General features: G+C 38.7%; 1 protein-coding gene across 5 annotated transcripts in view; it reads left to right on the top strand.

Annotated features, from left to right (window-relative positions):
• Positions 1 to 19,129, top strand: part of TJP1 (tight junction protein 1) — a 319,386-nt gene that overhangs the window by 4,347 nt on the left and 295,910 nt on the right. For all 5 annotated transcript variants that reach the window (XM_050967885.1, XM_050967883.1, XM_050967893.1 and 2 more), the window contains exon 2: positions 6,631 to 6,763. In XM_050967885.1, coding sequence (XP_050823842.1) covers positions 6,631 to 6,763 — 133 coding nt within the window. The remainder of the gene's footprint in view (positions 1 to 6,630; positions 6,764 to 19,129) is intronic.

The raw sequence follows: 19,129 nt of genomic DNA, 5'->3' as shown, positions 1-19,129 counted from the left end.
ATATGTAATGTATCAGATTGAAGAAATTACACATACACTGCTTCCACTAGGTCATTTCCGCCATTTGGGGCTATTATTAACAAGACATATGAATAACTGGGACTTAATGATTCATTTAGGGCTTGATCATGCACAGTGCTGAACATTCTGGTCCCAATCCAGCATAGCACTTAAGCACCTACTTAACTTCAAGCACAATAGTCTAAATGAAGTCAATGGGGAGTTATCCACGTTTAAAGTTAAGTACATGCATAAGCACTTTGCTGTATTAGAATGTTCAATATTTTGAAGAGCAAGATCAAGTCTTTATTGAAGGATGCATGTGGTGTCATGGCAAGAATGTGAGGAAGTTTGCACAGCAGCAGCTGTCTGCACAATGCCTGGCTTTAATAAATGTTATTAGTCTTTTTTCATGAAAATCTGATTGGCCCTATCACTAATCATTTAAAAACAAATATTTCTGCAATATGGAATTAGCATTCAAATCTTCCCAGGGTGATCAGTAGGAATGAATGTTAGCTCTTCCTGTCTTTTGTTGATATCACTGAGTCCTACTAACATCATCACTATTTTTTTTAGCAATGGGGAAGCTTAGCTTCCGATGTCAAGCTTCGTAACTTTCAAGTACTCATACTATAGTCAGAAAACAGATATAAGTCCTATAAGCTTAAAATTCTGATTTTTTTTTCTGTTCTGGTATTGCTTATTGTGAAAATATTCAGTTACTGTGTGACCTTCAACTGAACATTAATTGTAGTGACTTTAAATATTGCTTTAAATATTTCAGAGGAGCATCAGTAGGAATATACACAAAATGTGAAAATGTAAATATCTTTATTCCATACTTTTCCGAATGAACTGTAACCACCAATAAGAGAAATAACATTTAAGTTGTTCAGCACCTTGCAGGGCAAGATCAAGCCTTTATTGAAGGATGCATGTGGTGTTATGGCAAACGTGTGGTGAAGTTTGCAACAACAGTAGTCAGCAATAAGAGAAATAATATTTAAGTTGTATTTATAAGATTAAATTTGTACTTAAATATTGTATTGAAATTCTGTAATTACTCCAGTCACACACGTTGCTAAAGTAAACTTGAGTAGGCCATTAAAAGTCTGTAACACTAGTTAAACAGGAAGAAGGTAAAAGAGCTGCCTTGGAAAATGTGTTAAATTTTGAAATACTATTAAGTGTAACTGACATGAATAGAACACATTTTGAAATTAGTCCAGTTTGTTTCAGCCAAAATTTATCTGTGACCCTGAATGTTTTTTAACTCTTTGTATCACAAGCAAGAAATTAAACAGCAATGCACGTTTTAGTGCACATGTAGATGTTTTCATGTATAATATTTAATAACTGTGTTTATTCTTTTACTGTATATTGTCAACAAATCAAACCTATATCTAAATTGTTATTGTTCTGGCACCATGGAGAAAATCTGCTAAATTTTGTGGCCTTTTCTGAAAGCTATGATACCATGCATTATAAATAGTTTATATAATTTTTTGAACATACATTCTGCCTAGTTATGTTATGTCTTAAATCGTCTTTTGACAGATGGATTATTCGTGAGTCAGTGAAGTTTGATATCTTGATAGGTTAGCGGATTTGCCAATAAGTGAATGGAACAAGATCCCTAAAATATATTGCATACTTGACTTTATTTAGTTTATAGAAATATAATTTAGGTAGATTTACAAAGATACGTTTTCTGATCAACAGGAATGAAATTTACAAAGATACAAGATCTGATCAGGGACTAGTCAATGTTGAAGTCAAATAGACTGTTTTTGTGAGTAAGGATTATGGATGCTAAGTAAAGTTTGCAGGCTCAAATTGAGATTTTCAAATTAGTCAGAATTTACACAGCATAGTTTTTCAAAAGTTACTAGTTTGATTTTTCAAAGCTGATTTTGATTTTTGATTTTTCCATTGCCCAAACTGAGCCTCATTAAAAGGACCTGATTTTCAGAAAATACCAAACACACAGTCTCTCTGAAAATCAGGCCTGTTCAAGATATTTCAAATTGGGCACCCAAAATCACTAATCACTTTTGAAAATCTTGATTTCTAATATTTCTAAATCCACTAGACTGCTTTGAAAATCTCTTCCTCAGGCCCTAATACAAAAACCTTTAAACTAGCAGTATTACAGTAATGTACTACAATTTTTTTAACAAAAACAAAAATTTAACACAAATTTCCCCCCTTTAGCTTATGATAAATCCTGTATGCGAGAGATAAATGTGTTTAAAGACAGGGACTAAATAATTGATTTGGTTTTCTAGTTTTAAACAAAAGTGCTTTTTCATAACTAAAGGGGGAGGCAACACCACCCATCAACTTGTATTATGTTTATTTGCTGTAAATGTTTAGATTATAAATGGGTTTCCCCCCTCTTACTAGTGGGGTTGCAATTGGATGTGTTTTGAGAAAGGCCAGAAGAATAGAAAGTGAAAAAGAAAGTGTTCTATAGCCAGTTCTCTAGCCAGTTTTAGTGGTGCTGCTTTGTGAGGCTCTGATTGTATTAAAGAATTGTTATTTAAGATAGCAGTCTCACCTCTTTCCTCTGGACACCTCTGATGCCACAATATATTGTTCCTGAAAAAATGTACTATGTATAGGAATTGCAAAATTTACTCGCCACTTAATCTAATCAGATAAACATGAAAGATGAAAGTCATAGTGAGGCATCCACAAGTTAGGTCAAGATGGAATGCGCTATCACCCTCACTTCTACTGCCACCCTCAGGAAAGAGGCAGGTTGTTGGGAATCCTACCTGGGTGGTGTCTCCTGACCCTCCTAGAGACTTGTGATGAAGCAGAGAAACTTGCATGGGTTAAAGAAAGCCTTTGGGCCTTGTTATACTTGCAGCCAATGCCAGGTCTGGAGGGGGGAGAAAAGAAGAGAACCTGGCTTAGTTTGGGGCTGACTGGTGGAGAGACAAGAGCTAGCTGCCACCTTAACTGAGAGGAAGGGTCACTAGCCTGCTAGCCAAGGCAGCCACCTGGGAGTGCATATTGTTTCCCAAGGCAGACTATGAAAGAGACATAGGAGCCTCTGGCACCAGAGTGCAGCCCAGAAGTATTGCGGGGTTTGGCATCACCAACTTGCAGCTGCCCTGCCCAAAGGAGCCTGGGACTGTGCCAGGATACCACCCAAGATCCATGAGAAGGCACTATGGGAGGCAAGCCCCCCAGTGAACTGGACTAGAAGGGCCATTCCCCAAACTGGAGACAGAGGTAGGAAGTAGCCCAGGACAGTGGATTTAGACTCCCTACTGGGAGGGCTCCCCTTGTTCAGGGGTTGATGCACACGGGTCCTTGGCTGGGAGCCGTGAGAGAGAGAGGGCCTGGGTTCTCCTCCCCCTCTCCTACCTTGAAGACTAAAGCTCCTCAACCAAGAAGAGGCTGAAAGCCAAGTGCTCCAACCACTAGGATGACTGGCCCTCCAAAACCCCCATTTTAGTAAGCCATCTTCTGTTTAAATCTATGGTTAGTAGATATATGGGATAAAGTGGAACCTCAATCCCCTTATCTGCTGGGAATTTTCTGTTTCTTCTCCTTCGCCAGAGCCTCCTGTCTGTGACAAGGTGGAAGAAGGAAAGAGTTATCCAGGGTTGCTAGGTCTCATGATTATATTATAACTCTTGTGACTTTTTGCAATTGTCATAAAGTATTAGCTGCTGGAATCATAAGATTAAATGAGAGTCTGTGTTCCTTTTTTCTTTTTTTTTCTTTCTTTTTTTTTTTAAAGTACATTTCTAGCCCTCATGAATGCAAAGGAAAGTTTGAAAATGTAAGCAAGTGAACCCTAAAGACTCAAAAGTCAGAAGGCAAATAAAAAGTATTCAGCTTTTTAAAAAATATCTCTGAACTTTTGGGAGGCCAGATTCATGTTTTTTGAATATCTGCTTCTCTCCTCCAACTTTACAGCCTCCATTTTTTGAGTCCTCCTTCTTTGTGACTAATGCTAGTGGATGCCTCTGCTACTGTAACAATATTGAATTGACTTGATTCTTGAGAGTTTCACTGCTGCACACAGCATTCTGAATAGCAGCAGTGAAATGGACAAGTCACTCTGTTATTGTTTCTGCTTGGTAAAGTTATGAGCAGTAGCAAAGTCAATGGAACTGTCTACTGTAGATTCAGTAAGACAACACCGGACTGATTTACATTTGTTTCACACTTACAAGGTCATCTTCTCAACCATAAATGCAAAAACGTATTTTAAAAGTGATAACTTAAATTCTGCAGAAATTAATGGCTTAGTCTGCCTTCCCTTCCCCACTGCTATGCACCATGCAAAGCATCCCCCTTTCCACTGCTAACAGGAGAGTGGCTTTTTAATTTCTTGATTAAATATTATTTTGTTTTCTGTAGAGGGAGGGGGTGAAGTGAGAGGCTTCATAAAGGATTAGGGGCATCCTCTCCTAGAGATTCTTTTTAACAATACTTGCCCCAATCTGAGATCTCCAGAGGTAAAAATTGACTTTTCAGATTCATTTTTGTAAACTCCAGAGTTAAGAAATCTCTGTCAGGGATTCTTTAGCATTATACAGTGGGGAATGGATTCCATCAGAGTCAGAAAATTATGCTCCTCCCTTTCAGTCAACAGAATTTTAACAAGGGGCTTCCAAATGTCCCAGAAGACCCCAGCCAACACATCCTTCTTTAATACTCGATTAAAAAAATGACCTTGATTGAACCAATTTGTTATTTTTATATGCGCTCTTTCATTGAGGTTGAATGATTTTTAAAAATACAGAGGAAATGCTCAGTATGAGGCAGTACTGCAGCCTATGGGTTAAAAAAATTAGAATTTATAGTAATTTAAATGTATAGCAAAGGGGCCTAGCATAGGTGCTTTTAAAATATAAGCTAGATCTCAAAATAGTGCACATCACTCACTTAAAATATTTTAACATGATATAAGGAAGGAGATAATTAAGACAAAAGTATTCAGCATTAAAGTGACTTCTCTTGAGTGAACATGAAAAATTATTAGCGACCCTTACAATAACAAATTACAACTATTTTAGCCTGAGGAAGAAATGTCTAAACTCATCTAAAACACACGTGCCTCCAGCTTGGCTCTGCAGTCTCTTCCAAGTAACACTACCAAAAAAAATAAAATCAAAATTACATTTTCAAGGGCAGTAACAATACCCTGTATGTAATAAATCCTAGGTACCAAACAACTACACATAACGCAGTCATATTTACAACTGTTTTTTTTAATGATGCAACGGATATGAACATTTAAAGGATCTCTGTTCATGTATCAGTTTCTTTGTTTGCAATTATTTCCTCTCCTTCCCCACAAAACAAATGCCTCTCTGTCCTAAGCAGGAGTTTGGATATTTTTCCCCCTAATCAAGAAGAAGCCCAGCACCAGGAGCCAAGCAGAGCCCATGGGCATATTTTTTCCCCACTGAGGGTGAGCCAAGCTCAAGGAGTCCAATGGAGCCAATCTTATTTTGAATACCAGCACAATCTACTGTGAGCAGCATTTCATTTGCATGATTCGCATGTGCGGAGCTTGAAAAAGAACGCCGACCTTTCCCCCCACAATTCCACTCATGAGCAGAGCACTTAATCACATGATAAATACACTAACTCCAAACAAATAAACTAAAAGTTAAGCAAACACTTACGTGCTTTTTTGAACAGGGATCTTAATAACTGACTGTACATGGAAAACAACAAACTGGCTACCCAAAGTGCTGTCAAATGCAAAGTAACTCTAAAAATTTTTTCTGCTATATTAATCTTAGGTGCCATTTATAACTATAATTGGAAAAACATGTTTAGACACATGAATGTTCATGTTGTAGACTGAAGAGCTCTGTGTACCTCAAAAGGTTTTCTCTTTCACCAACAGAGGTTGGTCCAATAAAAGATATTACCTAACTCACCTTGTCACTGATTATCCTAGTTATTAAAGTGCTCTCTTCCTTTTTGGTCCATTTCTGATTGTCTTTTAATGTCCTTTTCCAAAACTTTGTCAGGTTGACTAGTGGCTTACCTCACATTTCAAAATTTGACCTCACACAGGATTTAACACATTTGGTTAACGTTAAGCAGGTTAGTTTAAAGTCATTAACAGCTCCCAATAGGTAACCTGAAATGTGAATCACTTATTCATAGTATTGTACTGCAGTTGCAGATTCAGTTTAGATTACCTGTAGTAGTAGTAGTGGCAGAGTCATTAAAATTCACAAAATGGAAAAGATTAGAAAGCCAATGGCATGAACGCTTATGAGTGGTAATCTGTCAAAGTCACTGGGAGCCATAATCCTGTATCAGAGGGTTGAATTTTCCTCAAAATTGTCAGAAAAATAAATTCTATTGAGATCCATTTCATTGTTCTGACAGCTTTTAATAAAAGGTATTATTCTATTTATTATAAGTATTTCTATGGCACCCATTATGTTAACGTCTATAAGCTTTAATTATTGTTTAGGATTGACAATGTGTATGATGCTTATTGGGTGAAAACTTGGTTTTCTAGTAAGACTCATCACTTGTTTAGATTTACACTGTTTGTGTCTTACAATCTGTCTTCTTTTAAACAAGTGTTTGAGATTTCTCAAAATCTTATACATAATTGTTTTTATCTGACAGGGTAACTCCATCATCTGAAAATCCGAATGGTGCTACATGTAGTGTGAGTCAAGGAAAACCTTCTTTAAGAAGAATAAAAGGAAGAATACATAGAAGCAAAAGTCTTGATAGCATTGATTTCTGTGAGTTCAATGTAAGTATCTATATCCATTGCATTTATCCTAGCTGAAGTTTCTGAAAACCCTTGCTATCGATGAGGAGGATGGTTAAGGTCTGTCCTTTTTTGGTTTAGTAGATTTGACATATTTGTCAAAATTCAACAGGTTATTATATTAAAACTTAGGGATGTTACAAGCCAAACCCTTTGCTCGAGGGTTTTAGCTGCACGGGTGTTGCTTGTATAATTAGTGATCAACAATTACATTTGATTTTTTGAGAAATCATAAGTAATACAAATTAAAATGTCAAACTTTATCATTGTTTCCCAAAAGATTACACGTGTGGAAGTGGAGGCAAAGTAATGTTGGCACACATACATCTACATGATTATTATCATATTTCCAAACAGGCAAAAATGCAAGATGTTTTAGAATTGCATTTTCATACTTAGAGTTGGGAGGTTGTACTCATAAGAAAAGCATATGATTTCAACAGAAGTTACTTAATAGTGTCCACAGTGTATGAATACTATATAGCTCTAGAGAAAAGAAATATTTTTAAAATGTGTATATAACATCTAATATAGAAAGAGAACAGAACTTCTATTTTAATTAAACAGTACTGTTATGCTATTTGGTTCTTCTTGTCTGGAGTATTAGATCTTCTGATTGTGAAAATATAGCTTCAGCAAATTTAATATCTTTGTGGTTTTAATAGACTTGAGTAGGTGATATTGAAAGGGATATCGGAAATGAGTAGCTTTTTGGTTTTTTTCATGAATGTATGTTGATAAAGTATTGGAATATTTCTGAATGCTCTTCAATGAAGTGTAGCTCATACATGTACGTATTTTAGGGAAGGCTTTTGAAAAGGGATGGCTCTTGCATTTTGCTTTGAAGATGTTATGATCTCTGGTTAGCCTGATTTCGGGGCACGGGGTCTTTTGGACTCATTAGTGCTCCTGGACTTGCAGAGAAGTGTCAGTATGTCTTCTTCCAACTTCAGCTAGCAGAAGATTAGTTTCTCATCTGAGAAGAATGGCAGACACTGATCTTGTGACACTAGACTCTTGCCACCTCCACGTTAAGCTACTGCAATTACAAAGTTGGGTTTGATCTATAAAGCCCTAAATGGTTTTGTTCAGGCTAGAACTCTTCTGTTTGTGATGCTGCTGTTGTGACTAGCCATAGTAGTTGAGTTAACAGCTTCCTGGTAATGACTTGCTGATGGCAAAGTGTTTCCTTTTGAGAGATCCTTGACTTTGGAGCTCACTCACTCTCTCCATACTTCGTGGTGTAATAGGTCCTGGATTTGTAACTTTTAGGACATCCTGTGATTTCAATTAAACTAAATCAATTCATTTAAATTCTTGGTCACTTGCTGGAATAGTGGAACTAGAGGTGAAGGGGAATCTTGGACCTTACTCTTAAATGGTCCTTGAGTCCATAACTGGCTAAACTCTTAATGCAGGATATTTAGTAGCAAAATTAAATATTTATCTACACAGTAGTTTTTAATTTACAGGTCTCAATTTATGCCCTCCTTTTTGAAGATTTTTATATAAGTCTGCCTCCTCCCCTAGGGGCACGTAGGAAGAAGTTTATTACACATTCTCTTGTATGTTCTGTCATCCTAGCAAAAAAACTTCGGCAAGGGGAACTCATTTACTATACATTGGCTATCTTGCCACAAGCAACTCTACAGCATCTTACTGCAGAGCTGCACTTTTTCCATGCTTGCTTTCTTGGCCTCCCTTCAGGACAGGTCTTCCCAGTGAGCTGCCACTGCCCATAGCCTCCTGGGGCTAATATGGTCCATGAAGATGGACAGTTTTTCTTCTAGATCAAGCTCATTATACGTAAATGCCTCTATGTACATACATTTTTTCAGATGTTTTAAGTAATACCAAAATAAAATGCACCTATTTTAATACTACATTAAATTTCAGTAACTCCTGAAATGAATTATGAGTTAATGCAGATTAATAGGCGAATAATATAGGTTTCACAGCTGCCTAAGTCTGTGTGCATATGAGTTGTTTACTTGTATTTTATAGGAATATTTTAAACAGAAATAAAGAAATTACTGTGTAAAAGTAAACAGAATGCACATTTACAAAACTCAAATTATCTCATTATGTCTACATATTAATAATTATGACCCAGTATGAAAGATTACTAGGTATTCTGAGGTCCTGTTAGAGAATGATACCACTAGAAATAAGCACAAAGATGAGCTCAGAATTTTACTCTGTATTTCCTTGCTGCTGTGGACTAAAAATCTTACTGACATACTATTAAAATTTTGCACAGGGATTTGAGATTCTCATTGTCTTTAAATGTAATAGTCAGAAAAATAAAGTACAGAGAAAAATGTCTGAGTGATGCTGCTAATGTATAAGCCTTCCACCCCTACTCTAGTGACATGTTGAAATTAGTTGTGAAATGTATAGTTTAAAATGCAAATATTCTTTTTCTCCTCTAAAAGCACTTTACTTCCCTCTCCAGTTATATGGATAGCTCTCTTTTTAGCAGCAGTCTGAGAGACAGTCACAGAGACTAATCTTGAAGAGAAAAGATGGACTAGAAAAGAAATATGCTTTTATATGGGGGAAAAGGAAGACTATTCAAAACTCATTCTTCGTAACTTTTGTGCTTATAATAAATCCAGATTATGCAGAACAAAGATGAAAAACTTCACATCAAAAGGTAGTAACTGTTATATATGCTGATACCATCTAAGAGGTCATTTACATTAATTACTGATAATTTGTTAGATGATTGTATTATCATTCAAGGAAGAAGGACGCACATCAGTAATGCTGATGGTGAAAAAAGTTTCAAAGTGAAACAAGTAGCATTTCTGATAGGAAATAACTTCATAGAAATCCAAAAGGAGTCCTTTTGGAAATGTTCTGCTCCCCATCTCTGAGAATACTCTTACAATTCCCAAGAAGATCCTATATGATTGATTAATCAGTCTCATCTAATGATTGTTAAATGCTTTGGATAAAGCCTCCTCTGCTACAGGCATGAAGAGCTGTGCCCACAGTAGAACTGCACTGGTTCTGAGGCACAGGGGAGACAGATTACTGGGATCCCATGGCAGGAATGTTCATCCAGCTGCATGGGGCCCTTTGCCTAGCTACTGCAGAGAGGAATGGTGGTGGGCTTGGGGTAGGCTGGTATATGTGTATAATCATAGATTTCTCCCCTGTCCCTCAAAGGGGAGTTCAGGGAACAAGCAGAGTGGAGGCTAATACAGTCTTGAAGCTGCACTAGTGGCTAAAGTGTAACTTCGCTCCTGCTTCTTGATCTGGGAGCCCTGAACCTCTGTAGAGGGTGATCTGAAAGGAACAGGTGCTGTCAAGATTTTGCTTTAGCTTCGCTGACAAAGTCCTGTCTTTGGGGTGCTAATGGTCCTGACTTCTAGCCATGGTACTACAGGTAGGTGGTATATTGATGACTAATATGAGGTCTTTATGTGTGTAGGTCATAGTCACAACAAGTTGGCAGCTTGTTGTATGAGATTACCGTAAAACCCAGATGGTTGAGGAAAGCTTTGTCACACTGAATGGTTGCTCCGAAAATTAGTGTTTGTGTCTATGTTGCCATCCATAGCTGGTCCACAAATGGTGCAAATCTGAGTACTATTAATTCCAGATAACAGAAATTCTCCTCTGTTTCAACTGGCTGGAAGTCTGTAGTTTCTGGAAGCCTGGGCCCTGTGTTTTCTTTCTAGTGATATCTATGGTGTCCGTATGTGGGCAAGTGGATTGCGATAGCTAGTCATGCCTCATCTCATTCTGGCAGAGGCAGCAAACAGGACAATGAAACAGGGCAAGATTTTTGCAGTCCTTGGATATAGGGATAAAGAAAGCAACTCCTGTAAAGGACAAAATCCATCAGCAATGTTTCATATCTCTTTCCTTTTTTGTATCCCTTCCCAGCACTGCTGCCTTCAGCCTATCCAGGTTAGCCCTCACCCTCCAGTTCTTCTCTAGAAGATATTGTGCTTCTCTGGATGATAGACAACCCTTGAAATGTACAGCTTCGATGGCACATATCAGAGTACAAATCCTGTGCTGCATGTGTCTAGCTGGGCATCTACCTGCAGCTTAGAAATGTTACAGATGTGCAAAACAACAAAATTATGAAGGCAAATTAATTTTTTTCAGCCCTTCCCACTCCACTCTCAAAACTGCAGGCTGTTTTCATTCTGAAAAGGGCAAGAATTTCAAGTGTCAGATGTGCATGGGAAAGGGAAATGAATTGAAACCTTTCCTCTTCACAGTAAATTAGGGAAAATCCTTGATACTTCTGTTGAAGTCCTTGGGTCAAGGTCAACTTGATAAAGCATATCATTCTCTAGTTCAAAATGGAGAAATTGGGCAGCTTGGACTTCCTGAGTAGCCTTTCCATCTATCACTGCTATCCAGGCATATGACTCACTTAAGGTGTCATCTTCCTTTTGCCCACATATGTGATCATAGATCTGGGTTAAATGGGCTATGTCAGGAGGCTGAACCTCCTGGAGAGGGTCCCCAGATCTGAAGGCACTTCTCCCACTTCTGATTTGGCATCATCCATCTGCCGAGATGGTTCCCCTGGTTCAGTCTCCCTGGCCAAATTGATCTGTAACCAGGTCCTCCCTTCTTCTCAGTGTTGCCTTCAAAACTTATTAATCCTCTAGATTTGGGCAGACTCTTCCAAAAGGTCAGATTTCAGTACTAGAAATGTCTTATCTAGCTGTTGTGGTATTGTTTCAGCTGGAATAAGACCACCTGATTGGGGGAAGAGGAAACAGGGGAACTGTTGCCAGTTTCTCCCAATTATAATCTAGGGTGTTCTGTCATGCCAACCTGAATTTTCGCTTCATCTCACCCACTTTCAGTTGTACCCAAGCTGTGGGGTAGGAGTGGACATCCCCATGCACATATGTCACCTTGAAGGGGCAGTCAAACTGGAGGTTGCTAAGGCTGAGCAGGAACTCTCAAACCAGGGTTTGGGAGTACCCTAAGTCTACCAGCTGGGCATGGTACAACTTCTGCCGGTGACTTGGGCCACATAGGCCTTATGCTGCTGGTTGAGCCTGGGCTCAGAGCTGCTACATGGTTCTGTGACCCTACAGTCAAAGAAAGTCATTCCATGATGGGACAGGACCAGCTGAAGTGTCCTGGCCTCCCACAGCAAAAGCATACCAATAGGCCTCGAATAGGGTCTGGATGACCCCTTCTCGTCAGGGCTTTTGGGCTGGCACCCATCAAGACTAAGGCTATGATTTAGTAACAGATATTTTTAGTAAATAAATCATGGACAGGTCATGGGCAATAAACAATAATTCACAGCTTGTAACCTGTCCATGACTTTTACTAAAAATACCTGTGATTAAATCTGGGGGCAGGGGGGCACTGGAGGGTCAGGAGAGCACTGCTGAGGGAGGGGAATTGGGGTGGGTCCTACTTGTGGGGGACCGCTTGGGGCCAGTGGCACCAGCTGCCCAGGGCCATGGACCGCAGCTGCTCTGGCCAGGGACTGCTGCCTTGGGCCGCCGGAGCAGCAGCTGCTGTGGTTGTCCCCATGGCCACTCTAGCAGCAGCTGGTGTGGCTGTCCTGATGGCCACCTGAACAGCTGGACCTGGAGCCAGCTGCTTAGGCGGCTGTGGGGTCAGCCACCCTGGCCCCTGCAGAAGTTATGGAGGCTTAATCATGACAGATATGGAGCTCTAATCATGAACAGTGCTCCAGGCCTGAATCCAGAGGGACTTTCCTCCTGGGTCAGTTTGGGTCTCTTGGGTGCTCCCTTTGGCAATAGCTAGGGTCCTCTGAACCCTGGACCTGCCAGTTGTCAGACCTTGGCAGGGTATTTTTGTCAGACCAGGTAGTGAGCAAGTAAGTCGGGGCTTATGCCACCAAGTCCAAGTTTGAATTTACACTGGCAATATGTCTCGGTTCTGCTCCAAGACTACTGCATCTACGAGCGCCACAGTCGGGCGGACCGCAGGGCATAGCCATTGGGTGGCCCAGTTTCAAGGCATAGGGCTATGGCCTGGTGGCAAGCCCCTGAGGCAAAAAGCTCTGAGCAGAACCTTCACCAGTAGGTTTCTGGGGATCCAAGTGGTCAAGTATGGCAGCCTTCACTGTCTGATAATCTCTCACCTCTTCATCTTCTAGAGCCCAATAAGCCACCTGAGCTTCCCTGGACAGGACCGGGGACAGGTGAGTGGCCCAGGTGTCTTTATCCCAAGTAGCAGTTGTGCCTACCTGCTCAAAGGTGACTAAGTAGATTTCTGGATCATGATGTAGCCCCAGTCTGGCCAGTGGTATCTGGACCCAGAGTTCAACTGGTTTGAGGAGCCTGAACTAGTTAGTTGCTGCAACAATGACTCCTGGAATTGCTGCTCCTCGTGTTGCTTGAGCTGAAGCACCTCCAGGAGTGCAGCCTGCTGTTGCTGAGCAGCCTGCTACACTTCATGCTGTGCTTCAACTAGTGCCCTCTGAGTGTCAATAGATCTGTGCTGATGCTGGGCAAGCAGCCTTACCAATGCCTCCATTCTCCCCTTGTTTCAGGGGTCAGTTCCAAATCCCCACTTAGTGTAACAGGGCACACTCAACTCTCACAAATAACCCCCCAGGGGGGAGTGTGTGTGCCTGCACACTCACTCTCTCAGCCCTCTGGCCAAGGCACACATTGTCAGAGAGAGAGAAAAGTAAAAGGCTTTCCAGGTTTCAAGTCCAAAAAGGGTTTTTCTCATTGCCATCTGTAACATCTCCCTCAAGTTGTCCCTGCTCCAGGATAGAGCAGTGCCCCAGGACTTCCTCCTTGGAGATAATATCTTCACTCTCTTAGGGCCTTTCTGGCCACAGCTCTCCAGCTGGGCCACTGCAGTTCAGTTCCCACTCTGGGGTGCCTCAATGTCCAGGACACTTCCCCCAGTGGCTAATGGGACCGGGAGGGGACTCAGGCCCACCCACTACTCCAGGTCCCAGCCCAGGAACCCTGTAGATAGCATCTTTCCGCTGTGTCCCTTTAACTAAGTAGCACCACTACTCTAATTCCCTGAGCCACTTCCCTGTGTTCTCTTCACCCTTCCACAGGGCCATGTCCTGATGGAGTCCCAGTAACCAGCTCAGGCTCCTGCTCACTCTCCCTGCCCTGCTGCTCCCTTAGCCAGCCACACACAATCCACACTCCTCCAGCTCCAGCTCCAGCAAGAAACTGATCCTGCCCTGCCCCTACAGCTCATCTGAGAGTGACCAGCTGGGCCCTGATTGGCTGTGTCCCACTCAGCCACTCTAGGCACTTTGGAGGACTCTCTCCACTGCCCTTTTCTGGGGCAGGGTGTGTCAGGGTCACAAAACCTCCAGCAGGGGGCCTCAGAGGGTCTGGTATGCTCTGTCACAAAGCTGTATAAAAATATATATATAAATTTACTGTATTAAAGCTACATTGTTTTCTTTTGCCATATTTTTGCATTTTAAAAATTATGGTAAGTTCATAATTGATTGAGATAAGACAATAGCATTTGCAGTGATTGTATTCAGCAGTTATGTTCTAATTCAGATATACCATCATATCTGTTACATAACGGAAAAAAAAAGGCTTAAATTTCCAACTGAGCATAAGGGAGTTGAGTGTTCAACTAATGGAAGTCAGGCACTTTTAAAAAATCCTGCTAATACAATTACCTGTTTATAGTGAAAAGTCATATTGAAGAGGATAGCTTTTGGATATTTGTTTCACAAACAATTGCCTAAATCCTGAGTGGTAACAAGCATCTCCAAAAGCTATTGAAGTTGGAGGTCCTCAAGGCCCTGAGATTTGGGGCCATCGTGGACAGAGTCCTGAATTTACTGAAGTCAATAGGAGTTCTGCTACTGATATAAGTGATTCTGCACTATATTGTATGGTTCTTCAGTCATTAGTACTGGAGAGCTAAAGAATTTTTATTCTCATTTGAATACTGACATACTAATATGCTTTTTTGTGAATGATATAAATGTAAGTGATTTATTTTCAGCACCATCTGTTACTCATCATGAGTCTGATTTAATTGGGAGATTGTGATCTGTTGGTATGTTTATGCTCTGGTTGTTTTATGATTCATGCAATTACAGAAATAAGATTATTGGTAATATGCCGTATATTTTAATTATACTATTGGCATTTGCAATATTGAAAATCTTGTACATAGTTGATTACTATTGAATTAATAGAACGTGGGAGTCATGTTACATCACCTGATAAGAAGTTGTGTTATAAGTATTTTAAAAAGCTAGGAAGAAAATAAAAGGTTTTGATTATTTAAGTATCAAGATCCCAATTCAGCAGATCATTTAAGCATGTACTTAACTTTAAACACATGCCTAAATCAATTTGCTTAAAGTTAAGATTGTGCTTAAGTGCTTTCATAGAGATCTAAATACACTAGGACTGCTTAATTGATTCTTGCATTTTCAATAGTGAGTATTATTAATAGGTAGTACACATAACTAACGTCATTTGCTTTTTGTAATTCATTGCAAATGCATTCTGAATTGTGTTGTATTTTAAATAATTGTATAACTGATAAATGTTACTGTAAGAAATATTTGTAATTTTACATCAGGTGAATGAGGTGATGTCATGACAACAGAGCTTGGTAACCTGTTTAGACAGCATCACAATTGCACATGATGATCACATACTGTTTTAATTATTTTACATTTTAGTTCTCTAGTAAACACAGTGGTGCTGAATGCATTTGCTACGTTGGGGACAATCTACTTTAGGAACAGGAAATCAACAGAGGATGTTGGTGGGGGGATTTGGGGAGGGAGATTGAGGGTTTTGTCTTTTTTTAAAAATGTAATCAGTGAAATTTCATCTTATGGACAAAGTACAGTTCCACTTTTGTCTTTTAGGCAAAGTAAGAAACATGTTGCTTCAGAACTTAGTTTGATTTAGGGATATTTAATTTGTATATTTTGATATAATATTGGCAATTTGTGTTTTAACTGTTATAAAGCTTTAACTTTTTTGAATCTGACTCTCTCTGTTGTCTGACCCCCCCATAATGTCCCACAACTGTGTAAATTTAAAGTGATAAAATTGACAAAATGCTTAAAATAAACATTAATATTATTTGTCAACATTATTTTAAAAAATCAAATTCTGCCAAGCCTACTTTTACTGTAAGATCTCATATAGAGAAGATGGAAGAGCTGTTAATTCCTCATGCTGCTGCCTATGCTGACTGTACTGCTGTGGTCAAAACCAGAAGATTAACCCAGAATGCTGTGTTGTGGGGGTGGATAGATGTCTTGTGCTTTGTTGCTGCCTATATTATGAATTTCACTCTCTTTATTATGTGTAGTGATGCTCTGAGGAGTTTTAGGTCTTGCTTCTTATTAACTTTCATAGAAGCATATGATGACAGCCTTATGTCACTATTCTAATCTCTCTGTTCAGTTTTTTTAATTTACGATAAATCACTGAAAAATCACTCCCTTGTTTGAAAATTTTATTATCCCAAAATCATTGCTGTTATTACAGTTGTAAATAAAATCAGCAGTGAAGAAATAAAATAATTCAAGCAGCAGACTGTGCTGTTAACTAGCTCACTGCATAATATGCTGTATGGTTTTCTGGACTTTATTGAAAAACATGGATTTATTGCAATCTTTATTATATTTTTCTGTAGCTAATACTTTTTTTTCTGTTAAAGCGTTAGATAAAATGGCGTGTGGGGTGATAAATTTTGTCCAGTTTGGTTTAATTTTTAACTTGAACAGTTCAGTTTTTTAGGTACTTTAAGATTATAACTACATCAAGAAAAAATAATTCACACATGTACATATCTATGAAATCATTCAGAATGCATGAATTAGAATATAAATTAAATCTTTTTCAGCCTTTTCCCAGGACTAAGGCGTAAGAGGAATGACATTTTTAAAAGTCCTGCAATTATTTTAGTCTTGCCTTTGTATAAGTGGAAGGGAATACTCACTACCCCAGATGGACTCCTGTAGATGCCCTTAATTTGTTATTGTTCATGGCAGTGTAGTCATTATGCAGCTGTTTCTGAGAATTAGACCCTCTGTAGTAGCTCATACATACTTCACAATATTATAGTACAGTACAGCAAGACATTTGCTGCAAGTGAAATAATTCAGTAGGATGATGTTTTCATCTACTGATATCCAGATTTATTCTGCATCAGTCCCCTATGATAAAGCAATTTTAATGTTCTCTGGTTATCTAAGATAACTAAGATGAATCTCTCCCATCTAACTATAATTCTTACCAACTATTAGCACATTTTACATTATGCAAAATAAAAATATTTTAAAGCTTTTTTCATATTTGACTAGTCCATTAAATGGAAAAACTGTTTCAAAGACAATATTTATTATTGCTATTATTTAATACATGCAATTAGTAGCATTAAATGTGTGTGTGTGTGTGTGTAAATCACTTAATTCTCTTATACTGATACTGCTGGGGCAGCATTGAAATATGAAATATGCTTTGTCTGGCACAACAATTCTTTTTGCCAGTTTGACTGAAAGGGCAAAATATTACTGACCTCTGTTCCAAGGTATCTCTCTTTCAGCACTGATGGGAAAGAGGAGAATATTTTCAATGTTCTTCACTTCTCCCATGTTGCCTTTTGATTGAAAAATATCCCAAGTTTTATTACAGTCATATTTAAATATTGAGGCAGACTGTTAGGTCTCAGACTCCATGCTCACTGTGTGAAACTGAAGTTTAATCTGAGGACGTGAACCAGAAATGAAGAACTAATTTAATTTGCTAAGTTTCAAATTGTGACTGACTTTCTTCCTATTATTATAATCAGAATATCATCACAGTTGTATTAGTGGAAACCCTTCAAATATATTCCTCAGAAATGCCTATGTTCTGTAATGTTAAGTAAAGAGGAACAAATTAAATGTGGTTCCTTGTTTAAAATAAACATAAAGGTTAAGTCCCTGAATAGGTTCAGAATGCCATTTGAAATCTACAGCAGACTCTAACCCCTTAATAATGATTACACCACCTATAGGATTTCCATTTTATTTTATTTAGAAATGTACTTTTGAGTAGATACAGTTGTACACATTAGAAACTATTCCCACTGTTCTCACAAGCAACAACCATATTTGAAATTGGAGGTGTAGGGACTCTGTTGGAGTGAATGGAAATATTTCAAATAGTATCTGGCTGATTACTTCAGTGCCATCACGCTGTTTGCATATCTGTGGGTGAGTTGTCAGGTCTCTCCTTACTCATGAAGAAAAATGTCAAAAAAGATCTAGGCCGTCATGTATTTTCTCTTTATATTATATAATATCAGATCCCTTTCATGTGATCGTATAGCCTTCTAGCTTACAGTATTACTTCACTTGCAATATTTAGATCCTTATCTACACACATTCACTCTCTCTTAAACTGAGACCACAAGCTAAGTGCTGTACAAACACACAAGAAGACATGGAAATTTCTTTGAGGACCTTACAGTTTATATTTAGAAATAGAGTTTTTTAATTTAGGGCCTTTTTTAAATTTATCACTATTTTACAAGGTACAATTGGAATAGCTTTGTTACAAGGATGTTAATAAGAGCCTGTTAAAATTTCATCACCATTTGAATGCAGGATTGGAGTGATTTCCCTGTCTTTTAGGTCATGCACTCTGCTTCTGGTCACTGCTAAATTACTCTGATAGCAATTACTTAGTTCTAAGGCTAATTAAAATACTTTGAAGAGCATTTTTTTTTCCTTTGGAGTACACCAGATTGCGCCAAATATTTGTGTGTGTGTTTGTTTTGTTTAGTAGGAGGTTATAACCAGTTTCTCCACAGGGTCTTCACCCTCACTTCAGATTACACAAATTGAACACTGGGTACAGTCACTATGAGCAGAATTTACCTGTATGCTAAAGACCAGCACAAAGCCTGAGCTCTTAAGTCCCATTTTAACCTTATCCTTGGGCGTTTAAGTGGGATTTAATAGGTTTGTAGGCCTTGTGTGTGGATTTTACCCTATATTTTGAAGAACTAAGTATTAACATTTCCAGAGATTTTCCCTTAAGTTTGCTAGGTGATGATATGATTGAATGAAAAAATAAATGAATAGACTCCCCAGACATTCATCCCTTTGCTGTGGGAACACATGCATATGTGGATGCATGGGGTTTAAGCATAGCCTCAGTGAGAGCATTTTGTGGAAGCCCTCTGGTTTCAGTCTGAGATGATCAGTCTTTATAAAGTAGCAGAGCAGAAAGATAATTAGCCAGAGCCATCAGCTAGAGAAAAATGTGCCTCTCTTTCATTATAATTTGAACTATTTGAATCAAAGGATCAGATTCCTGGTTCTGGCTGAGACTCCTTTGCACCAGTTCAACAATGTAAAGGGGA

Source organism: Gopherus flavomarginatus, chromosome 9 (genome assembly GCF_025201925.1).
Source record: "Gopherus flavomarginatus isolate rGopFla2 chromosome 9, rGopFla2.mat.asm, whole genome shotgun sequence".
Lineage (NCBI taxonomy): Eukaryota > Metazoa > Chordata > Testudines > Testudinidae > Gopherus > Gopherus flavomarginatus.
Note: the sequence above shows the minus strand (reverse complement) of the source record. Positions and strands in the feature narration are given on the sequence as shown.